Genomic DNA, 11,738 nt, shown 5'->3' on the forward strand with positions numbered 1-11,738 from the left:
CTATCTACCTTCTTACGTATAAAGACGACGAATTCGAATAATCCGCTATGACTCCATCATTCGAGCAATCCGCTATGACTCCATCGAATCTCCTTTCGAAACTCCCTTCGAAATGTCTCCGTCGAATCTCCTTTCTCCGTCGAATATCCTTTCTGTACGTCTCCGTCGAATCTCGCACTCCACTCTTTCGAACTCGCACTCTTTCGAACTCGCACTCTTTCGAACTCACACTTTTTCGACTTTATCCCTTTTATCTTTCGTTACGATATTTTCTTTTTCAAAATAGTTCGCGATATCGGAGAGAGAAGTAAGCAGACAGACAAGAAAAAAAAAAAAACAACAACACGAGAAATTCATCGTTGCTAAAATCGATTCTCTGAAGCCGCGTTCGTTGATCGTCACGCTTTCCTCGATCGCGCTCGCGACGTCCAAACCGACGTTAAAGCGGCGTTAATTTCGAAACAAAATTCAAGCTTGATTCATAAGAATCGACTTAAAAATTCCCTAGCGGCACTTTCTGCCAAGCATAGAGAACCTTCTTTTCCGTTGACTCAATATATATAATATATATATACCTAATTTACCTAAATAGAAATCTTCCTCCTGACCGATAAGTCTATCGACCTAATTTCGAAATACGCGCGCGATATCGAAACTGGCGATACCTGCGCCGCCAGCGTCGAAAAAATGAAAGGGACGTTTCTCTGATAATCATAATAATATTGAATGAGAGCGTTAGGAGGAGTATCTTAAAAATAAATTTTCACATTTGGACTTTGCGTCGCAATATCTCCGCTCGTAAGGCACGTAGCGGAATATTATGAGAGAAACCCCCCCCTAATTGGACCCCAAGCTATCGATCAAGCCTACTTAGAACTTGATCCGTTCACTCGTTATCGAGATCTCAACATCTCGGGTACTCGCAACCCGTCGCGTCGCGTAAAAGAGTCACGGTCGGTCTCGCTCCGCGTGTACTTGGCGCGAGACACTACCGTGTCTCTTGATACCGCTAAAGCCTAGATGGCTCAAAACTGAGCCGAAACGTACGGATCGATGTAATGTATCTAAACGACGAATAAATCACTTATTTCTGATATTACGCATTGTGATCTGCGTCTGACCCTCATAGCCTTCTCCTATTTTAATCTCGAGGGTCCTCATATTATTTTATTTATTATTTTGACTTTTCTTTGATAAAATTTTATTATGTTCTTTGAAGGAGTATAAATTCTTCTTTCGAGTACATAATAAAGACTCTTTCTAAAATTTGTACATTTTAAGACTATTATCAAGAAAATATTCTTGCTTAAAGACAACCGTTACTTACTTAAAAAAAAGGTAAATTGAGTAATCGCTTTTTTAAGCAGTAGAATTGATATTTTCCTGGTGTATGCATGTGCACACATATGTACATACGTACGCACAAAAAAATTTTCTATGTTGTTAGAAAATTTTATTTCTATTTAAAAAAGGCGAGGAACTATATCATCGCTTATAGGACAGGGGCCCGGCGTTACGCGCCGCTCGTGCGTGATCATCGCCGCTTGTAGTAAACAACTGCCCGCGCGCCGACCGCGGGGCGGCCGCATCTCGCCGCGCGCTTGGATTTGGCGGAGGGCGGGCTAATACGTCGATTTTTAATCATTAATAACTCGTTAACTATTGCGAAAATTGCAAAATGGTACATGACTTTTCGACTCAGTTTGGCTTGCTCTATCTATATGTGAGAAAAGTACCAAGAATTCTGGGGCACCCTGTATAATCATGTATCTACTAATATAAACTAATATGAATAAATAAGAGATTTTTTTCCCGGGATATCTAAAAAAAAATTATATACATGTAAAACGGACATGTAAAAGTTATGTACAAATAATTGTAAATACGATCCAGACAATCCAAAAGACGGCAAAGATAAAAACAATTTTCAACGTTTGATGAATCCAATAAAATCTAAAATTAAAGATATCTTTATCAATAAAAACTAAACTTAAACTAACAAAATTAATCAAAAATTAATTTAAAAAAATCTGTTACCTCCTATACTTGATACGACTAATTTGTAAACTACTGTCATCTTCATTTAATAAATAAAGTCGTAAACCCATATAATGATTAATTAAATATTTTGTCCAGTCAAATTTAACCATGCTGAAATTAAATAATTGCTGATCATCTTCACTGAGATGACTCCACATCGCTTGAACATTGTCAGTGGAATAATTCCATTCATTGTTGCAAAAAAATTGGATCGCGTTGGAAAAGTTGTCGACCTTCTTACATAACTTCCACATTCTGAAACACATATAAAACTATTATAATTTTTTACATTATAAAGATAGAATTTTATTTGGTCTTGATTCTTGATACAAACTATGAGATATATACATCAAGTAATAGAAACAATATTTAAATCTACGTGATACCTTGGGTTACGATTCATACAGATGTTTATAGCATCTATAAGTAAAGCCGGAAAAAAATGACCGAGCCAAACGCAAATTCTGTATGGTATTTTGCGTTGAAAGTAAAATGCTAAGGGAAAATATATGGCATTATGTAGAGGGTACATCTTATTTATGTCAAAAAGTGTATGAACATATTTATGCCACGTAGGTCCTTCGATTGGTGACACAAAATTATAAATTAATGTATCCTTGCCTCTCCTACAAGATAAATCCATTTAAAAACATAATTATGTTGTACATTAATTATACTTCTTTACATATCAGAGTCATTTATAATCATATGCTTCATGTGTGTGTGTGTGTGTGTGTGTGTGTGTGTGTGTGTGTGTGTGTGTGTGTGTGTGTGTGTGTGTGTGTGTGTGTGTGTGTGTGTGTTTGTGTGCGTGTGCGTGTGCGTGTGCGTGTGCGTGTGCGTGTGCGTGTGCGTGTGCGTGTGCGTGTGCGTGTGCGTGTGCGTGTGCGTGTGCGTGTGCGTGTGCGTGTGCGTGTGTGTGTGTGTGTGCGTGTGCGTGTGCGTGTGTGTGTGTGTGTGTGTGTGTGTGTGTGTGTGTGTGTGTGTGTGTGTGTGTGTGTGTGTGTGTGTGTGTGCGATTACAATGATTCCTAATTGTAGTCGTATTTAGATACACATATCCGTCCGAATGTGTTTCATGCTTTTTAAAAATATCCCTTCCCTCACAAACTACAATATTTTGGAATAATTTTATTTTTACGATATTCTAGACAGTTAAATGATAATAGCAACTGATTACTAATTTTTTTACTTTTTTTGTTTATTAATTTTCATATTTAATTGTTATACCTCCATGATGTTAATTTGTTACAAGTAGTAAAAAATAATTTTAATACATAATAAGTTATTAAAAATCATGTCTAAAAAATAATATAAACAATTTATGAGATTGAACCATTGTTATGCCATTATCTGATGACAATAATGTTCAAAATAATAGAAATAAAATGTCTTGTACATTAGCTACGAAGATGAATATGTTGGTCAAATACCTGATTATACCTGAATTGATTAAAAACTTCCCATGAGCTAGCGATTAATGCATTTACTGTAAAATCAACGGGCACTATATCTGCTCTGAAATTGGGATTATAATGATAAAATCTTGTGATTCCAAGTAGCGAAGGTACCATAAGACCTATTGGCCCAAACATATTGTCTATCCACCCGACAAGTGGTTCATTGGCGCTAGAAAAAACTAAAAGAAATCTTAATTATTTTTTATTATGTAGATTTCCAAGAATTAAACTTATTGTTTGCTAAACGCGCGCGCACACACACATCCGCGATTGTTTATTATTATTTTAATTGTAGAATTTTACAGCACATAATTACGCAAAAAAAAAGTTGAAAATTATTAAATATAAATGTTACCTAATAAATTCTTTAACAATAAAATTGCTAGTTTTTATAATTGTTTTGTTACCTATTGCAGGTCGAAATATTCCTACTGGCAAGTCTCCGCTTTCATCTCTAAGAAGGTCTTCCGCAATCGCTTTCGTGAATGTATATGTATTCGGCCATCGTGAAATGATTCTAATCAAACAATAGTTTATTTGTTTTTATTAATACAATATAATGAATTATTTTATTATATTGAGCATCAAAGGATTACCTAGATATTTTTTCTTCAATTACGTTTTCGTTTAAGTAACGTGTGAACATGATAAGGTCTTTGTGATTAATGGGATATGAGTAGAATCGCTCTTCAATATGTTCTACATGACAGTTCGCATAAGCTGTTGACACGTGAATAAGCGACTGCAAGGTAAACGTTAAGCGTAATTAATGTTTCTTTCTTAAAAATAAAAAAAATTGCAAAATATAAATAATTTTTGCCTATTATTATATTACTAGAACACATATTAAAAATAAAGGAATTACTTTTAAATTTGGCATGTGCTTTGCAAGTTTTAAGATGGTAGCGGTAGCATTAACATTTATTATCGTAGCACTTTTGATGTTCTCGTTGAACCGTACGTTTGCTGCTAAGTGAAAAATTATGGATACCTATAATAAATACACATATGCTTTAAGTAGAAAAAAGTACAAAATTTATTTCTAATTGCATCGATAATTATAATTAGACTAGATTTGTCGCCCGCGCTTCGCGCGGGCTCAAAATCTATTCCCCTCTCCCCAAACTCACTCATTAATTAGAAGCACCTTTGATATTCTTTCTCCTCAAACTCTAACCTACATCTTCGATTTTTTTTTAAATAAAAAATAATAGATAATATATTATAGATGCAGATTAGCGCATTGTCAAATATTTCAAAAATGTAATCCCTTATATTAAAGTTTTCAAATTTTATTTTTGCTCACGCCTCGCGCGTTTTCACCCTCCGTTGACCCGCCATTATTAACTCTCTTTCATTTTCTTCCATTTTATTTTCTCTTTTCAAAATCATCAAAAAATAAAAAAAATTTTGGCACCGGTTACAAAAAAAAACAATTCTTAATGAAAAATTATCCATAAATAAAAAATTAAACTTATCCTCCAAAAATTAAAAACATTTTGACACGACTCCTATTTCATATATATATTTCATATATAATTCTTTAAGATTTGGTCAATTAATTCCCGAAAAATTTTTGTAACCGGTTCCCAAAAAAATCGGTAACAAAAAATTGTACACTTTATAGCAATCCCGGGGAAAATCTACTTTTATTTTATATATGTAATTTTTTAAGATTCAATTATTTCCCGAGAAATTGGAAAAATTTTGTAACCGGTTTCCAAAAAGATCGGTAACGAAAAATAATACACTTTATAGCACTCCCCAGAAAATTCTATCACTACTTCATATACAATTGTTTAAAATTCGGTCAATTAATTTCCGAAAAATTGGAAAATTTTCTGATACCGATTTCCCCAAAGATCGGTAACGAAAAATTATATATTTTTTGGCAATTCCCGGGAAATTCTACCCCTACTTCATATAATTTTTTAAGATTCGGTCAATTAATTTCCGAAAAATTGGAAAAATTTTGTAACCGGTTTCCAAAAAGATCGGTAACAAAAAATTATACACTTTATGGCACTTCCCGGAAAATTCTACCCCTGTTTCATATATAATTCTTTTAAATTCGGTCGATTATTTCCCGAAAAATTAGAAAAATTAAAAAAATCGGTTTTCAGAAAATCGGTAACGAAAAACTATACACTTTATGGCACTCCCCAAGAAATTTTACCCCTATTTCATGTACCGTTGATTATTTCCCGAATTCGGTCAATTATTTCCTGAAAAATTAGAAAAATTTGAAAAATTGGTTTCCAGAAAATCGGTAACAAAAAACTATACACTTTATGGCACTCCCCGGGAAATTCTACCCCTATTTCATGTACCCTTGATAAAAATTTGGTCCAATAACGAATGAGTAGTTCGCGGTCAGACAGACAGACAGACATATATATATATAGATATATGTAAAATATATGTGCTTCTTTAGATATGCAATACATTTTTATTGTATTAGTAGGCGATATAATAATGAGTAATCGGAATTAATTACCTGATTTATCAGAATGTTATTGTCACTTTCTGACAATCCAAAGTCTTCTAAGACGAGATTGCCTATAATCGGTACGATTTTTTTGCGGAAATTGAGTACTTCTTTTTTTACTCGGTCAAAAAGCTATGAATTACATATTTGAATAACGATTATTTACAAATGTATGTCATGTTTCGATGTCGTTTTCGAGATACTCACAGGTTTCTCAAACATTTCATCCAGTCGGCTTTTGGGACATTTGTCTTTTTTTGAACGTATTAGCAGATATATCGTTGATATATCGGGGCAACTTCGTAACAGTTTCTCAATCAAGACTTTTCCAACAAAACCAGTACCGCCTATATATATAAAACAAAATAACAAAATAATATACATTTATGTATGTACGTACATACGTGTGTATGTATATATACAGGGTATCACGTTACTACACGCGAAATATTAGCGAAAGCTTAATAAAAATAACAATGGCTGTTTACGAATGTAGTTTATGTATATAGCCGTTGTTATTTACTTAGCGCTCCTCCTAATGGCAATGCCTCGCCACGCGCCTAACAACGTAGACGAAAGCTGCAGCTTCTCGTCGAATCGCACGGACGCATCCTGATTCGCGTTATTTTATTAATTAATTTCTCATTAATTATTGAGAAACTTACAAAACGTAAAAGACGTTTTGATCCAGTTTTATCCGCTCTACCTGCTCACGAACATTGTCTTGCGTATTATTTACATGACACCCTGTATTAGTATATGTACCAGATAGCATAAAATGTTCTTTGAAAATGCCCTTTGGAAATTCGAGATTAACATTCAAAATGAATATAATTAAAACTAGCATGCCCCGCCGGGCTTCGCCCCGAAGAACATGTGTATTAAGACACGCAAATGTCTCTCTCTCTCTCTCTCTCTCTCTCTCTCTCTCTCTCTCTCTCTCTCTCTCTCTCTCTCTCTCTCTCTCTCTCTCTTTCTCTCTCTCTCTCTCTCTCTCTTTCTCTCTCTCTCTTTCACCTCTCCCTCCTCCCCTCTCTCTCTCTCTCCTTCTCTCTCTCCCTCTCCCTCTCCCTTTCCAAAAAAATCGGCAACAAAAAATTATATACTTTATAGCACTTCCCGGAAAATTCAACCCCTACTTTATGTACAATTCTTTGAGATTCGGTCATTCGGCACCGATTTCCAAAAAAAATTGGTAACAAAAAATAGTACACTTTATAGCAGTCCCTGAAAAATTCTACCCCTACTTCATGTATAATTTTTTGAGATTCAATCAATTATTTCCCAAAAAAATGGAAAAATTAAAAAAAACCGGTTTCCAAAAAGACCTGTAACAAAAATTGTACACATCATGGCGCTCCCCGTAAAATTCTACCCTTACTTCTTTAAGATTCGGTCAATAAATTCCCGAAAAATTGAAAAAATTTCCGTATCGGTTTCCAAAAAGATCGGTAACAAAAAATTATACACTTTATAGCACTCCCTGGAAAATTCTGCCCCAGTTTGATCTATAATTCTTTGAGATTCAGTAAATTATTTCCCGAAAAATTAGAAAACTTAGAAAAACCAGTTTTCAGAAAATCGGTAACAAAAACTATACACTTTATGGTACTCCCTGGGAAATTTTACCCCTATTTCATGTACCGTTGATTATTTCCCGAATTCGATCAATTATTTCCCGAAAAATTAGAAAAATTAGAAAAATCGGTTTCCAGAAAATTGGTAACAAAAAACTATACACTTTATGGCACTTCCCGGGAAATTCTACCCCTATTTCATGTACTCTTGATAAAAATTCGGTCCACTAACGAATGAGTAGTTCGCGGACAGACAGACAAACAGTCGGGTTTTTGAGATTTGGTCATTCGGACCCAGTTTCCAAAAAAATCGGTAACAAAAAATAGTACACTTTATAGCACTCTCCGGGAAATTCTACCCCTACTTCATATACAATTCTTTGAGATTCAATCATTTCCCGAAAAATTGGAAACATAAAAAAAACCGGTTTCCAGAAAGATCGGTAACAAAAACTATACACATCATAGCGCTCCCCGTAAAATTCTACCCTTACTTTATATACAATTCTTTAAGATTCGGTCAATTAATTCCCGAAAAATTGAAAAAATTTCCGTACCGGTTTCCAAAAAAATCGGTAATGAAAAACTATACACATCATGGCACATCCCGGGAAATTCTACCCCTGTTTCATATATTTTTGGTAATAATTCGGTCCAATTAATTTCCAAAAAATTGGAAAAAATTCTAATACCGGCTTCCAAAAAGATTGGTAACGAAAAATTATATACTTTATAGCACTCGTCGGAAAATTCTACCCTTGTTTCATATACAATTCTTTGAAATTACGTCAATTATTTCCCGAAAAATTAAAGAAATTAAAAAAACCGGTTTCCAGAAAATCGGTAACGAAAAACTATACACCCTATAGCACTACCCGGGAAATTCTACCCCTATTTCATGTACCCTTGATAAAAATTCGGTCCACTAACGAATGAGTAGTTCGCGGACAGACAGACAAACAGTCGGGTTTTATATAATAGTATAGATTTTGTGGACATCTCAAATTAATCCTATATAGGATATCCTTTGGTAAGATTGTCTGAGGGAGAACAAATAATAGACAAATACTAGCTTCAAACACATTTTAAGAATATTGAACATTAAATAGCATCAATTATATTAAAAATATTACACTGTTCAATATAAAAAAAAGCACAAGAATAAAAACGCTGAATACGATTCCGTTTGCCAAATTGTTCTATCTTGTCGAAATTTGAAGAAATTTGCAGTTAAAGAAATTTGCAAACAAAATGGACTATTTTAGTGCAGTTTGGCATATTATAACTATGATATGTGACGTGTTGGAAAAGTTTAATTGCAATCAAAATTAAGTACGTCGTTAAGGATTTTCAGCCCTTAGAAGGAATTTATTATGTCGATTATAGTTAAAAATATATTGCTGATTATAACGTAGATTCTATTATGTCAAAGTTGCGACTTACACAATCATTGAAAATCTGAAACGTTTTTTGATTATGTTATCTAAACTCTTAAGAGTTTTTAGGTAACTGAATAATAATCTGATGTAAAAGTTGATAAATAAAAAAAATACGATTATGGCAGAAATTAAGAATAAATATTTGACCATATTTATAATTTTAATATTTGTCATATTGCGTCATCATGCTTATGTAAACGTAATGTACAATATCTAAATGCAGAGTGTTCAATATCTGAATTGCTAGAAAACTATATACGAGTCATCGTATAATAACCATCATATTCGCAATACTTACACAATAATTATTATCGTAAGTGTACACTTTTCTGTGTGTGCACGTGTCTAAAGATAAATGTATGCTTTGTGTAAAAAATTCAAGAACCGTTTTTTTTTTCAGAAATAAATATCTTATTGAGGAAGCTAAAATGAATATTAGAATAATTTTTTATTAAAACATTATATAAACGTATTATAAATTATATGTTACAATTTCCTATATATATATATATATATATATATATATATATATATATACAGCATAAAGTTTTTAAATATTAAATTTTAATAATTTATTTTAATTTTTTTATTGATTTTATTTACTTCTAGACGTTTTTATCTAATTTATTTTTAACAAAATATTTGTAAGTAATATTTGTATTTCGAAAAAATTAAAAAAAACGATACTAACAGAAACAACAGTTTTGCATTAATTGAATTATCTATTTTAACGTACAACCTCCTACTACATAAATTTTTGTTGTCACTATAATAACTTTTGTTAAACAATATTGTTTAACAAAAATATTTTTTTTTCGGGCACGAAAACAAGAGGATAATCGTTTCTTATGAAAATACAAAATATATAGTTACAACTTTAACTGCAAATTTTTCAAAATTGTAACGTGAGAGAGCAATTTGCATACAGGATCGTATTCAGCGTTTAAAAAACTACCGAAAACGATTAGTTTTGTTCTTGTGCTCGAAAAAAAAATATTGTTCTTGTTGAACAGTGTCATTTTACTTTATTACATAAATTATACTTGCATATTAAATACCTGTAATAAATATTGACTGTCCGGCGTAAAAGCTTTGTATCAGTGTTCTGCGTGCTTCAATTTCCATGTTTTATTCACTGTTCATAAAAATGTGATGTTAATACAGACTATATAGAGGTTAAGAAATAAATATCGAATTTTTTAATTTCTAGATCGAATGTCTGTTTGACTTAAGATTACTCCGAAGACTGAAGACTGCAGGAGAAATCTCGCAGTTTTATAGATTATGCTCCCAGGTAGCACATACACGTTTCAGAAATGTTTTATAAGCGTTTTTTCGAAACCTTTTATAACCGAGATTCCTAGAAACGTTTTTCATAAATAAAAATGTCCATTCGAAAAACGTTCAATGGAACGTTTCTTTTTCGATAAAATAATGTTTAAAAAACTATTATAGAAATGTTTTGTTTTAATAATAAAAGCATTTATATATATATATATATATATATATATATATATATATAATGTTCCTGTAACTTTTAAAAGGAGTATAGGGCTTCCGCAAAGCCTTGCCAGGACGTGAAAAGTAGGAATTTTAAATGTTTTTATCATTAAAACAAAACATTTCTATAATAGTTTTTTAAACAAAATATTTGTAAGTATATATATATATATATATATATATATAGTGCGAGCATTATTTCTCTGTAGTAACTTACAATAATTCCTCCACGTAAACGGGATTTTGTAGTAACTTACGATAATTTACTCCGCGTAAACGAGTGAATTATCGTATGTTACTACAGAAGTAACGCTCGCGTAAACGAAGTATGCGATTGATTGTTAAGCGTAATTTATGTTTCTTTCTTAAAATTAGTAAAAATTGCAGAATACAAATTATTTTTGCCTTTTGCCTATTTGCCCCGAATGTAATATTTGAAGAAGTTACAAAGCAGCCGAGCCTAGCATTGTGTGGTGTATTTGCAGTAGCATTTGCTGTAACAATATATAGCGTTGGGAGAAAGTTTATTTAATAAAAAGAAATGTACTTCTTTTAATTCATAAAGGAAAGTTGATATTAAATTTGGTGATAATCAATAAAAGGATTCTTTTCTAATAAAATTTGAAATTTAGTGAGAAATTTATCCGTGGTTGCTCTAATTTCCGCAAATTTGGAAATTTTGGACTGTAATATAATGCGGCATTCCCGGGAAAAAAGATTATATATAATTATATATAAATATATATGATTATATATAATCCAATTATATATGAATTTTGCTTCTATATGAGCATATATAATTTTATATGACCATATATAGTCAATATACATATATTAAAAAAGAACTGTTAACTTCGATAATAAAGCATTAATAAATTAAGATGTATATTTTTTTAAAAGCTGTAGAATAAAAAATGAAATGATTTATTCCATATATTATAACTTGGCAATGCTTGACGTAAGACAGTGCCGTGTCTCTTGATAACGTTTTTATACCACTGTTCGTCAAATTTTAAATACGAGAAACGAATCCTATCGAATGCCATCTATTAGATAATCCGAATTTGAAGTTTATGTGTATAATTATATATAATCATATTTCATAATCTACATGGATAAATGTTTCTTATATATAATTTATATATAATCATGTCAAATTGTATATTAAACATTTATATATATTTAAATAGATTTTAATCGCCTATATAAAAAAGATATATATATATTTATATAT

The 11,738-nt window shown here is 31.8% G+C and overlaps 1 protein-coding gene and 1 long non-coding RNA gene across 3 annotated transcripts in view; one reads left to right on the top strand and one right to left on the bottom strand.

Annotated features, from left to right (window-relative positions):
• Positions 1–10,385, top strand: part of LOC143905258 (uncharacterized) — a 40,194-nt gene extending 29,809 nt beyond the window's left edge. The window contains exon 3 of one of the 2 annotated variants that reach the window (XR_013259155.1): positions 10,215–10,385. This is a non-coding gene — a long non-coding RNA (uncharacterized LOC143905258). Of the gene's footprint in view, positions 1–3,916; positions 4,049–10,214 lie in introns of those variants that run through there. The other variant, XR_013259154.1, reaches the window with a different exon arrangement.
• Positions 1,076–10,196, bottom strand: LOC143905255 (fatty acyl-CoA reductase wat-like). The gene is made up of 10 exons (XM_077420552.1): positions 10,063–10,196; positions 6,196–6,335; positions 5,998–6,120; positions 4,366–4,491; positions 4,097–4,242; positions 3,908–4,017; positions 3,484–3,679; positions 2,427–2,666; positions 2,038–2,295; positions 1,076–1,953 (listed from the first exon to the last, which is right to left on the bottom strand). Exons 1-10 carry the CDS (start codon positions 10,127–10,129, stop codon positions 1,863–1,865), a joined length of 1,497 nt encoding a protein of 498 aa, XP_077276678.1. The 5' UTR covers positions 10,130–10,196; the 3' UTR covers positions 1,076–1,862.
• Positions 10,386–11,738: the final 1,353 nt, after the last annotated feature.

The sequence above is a fragment of the Temnothorax americanus genome, unplaced genomic scaffold (genome assembly GCF_048541705.1).
Source record: "Temnothorax americanus isolate GAGA-0224 unplaced genomic scaffold, ASM4854170v1 Scaffold6, whole genome shotgun sequence".
Taxonomy (NCBI): Eukaryota; Metazoa; Arthropoda; class Insecta; order Hymenoptera; family Formicidae; genus Temnothorax; species Temnothorax americanus.

Excerpts from the sequence above, each read along its gene's own strand:
- LOC143905255 (XM_077420552.1), bottom strand. The coding sequence starts at position 10,129 with ATGGAAATTGAAGCACGCAGAACACTGATACAAAGCTTTTACGCCGGA. Across the intron at positions 6,336-10,062 it reads ACAGTCAATATTTATTACAG|GCGGTACTGGTTTTGTTGGA; the intron begins GTATTTAATATG and ends TTATATATATAG. Across the intron at positions 6,121-6,195 it reads ATGAAATGTTTGAGAAACCT|CTTTTTGACCGAGTAAAAAA; the intron begins GTGAGTATCTCG and ends TGTAATTCATAG.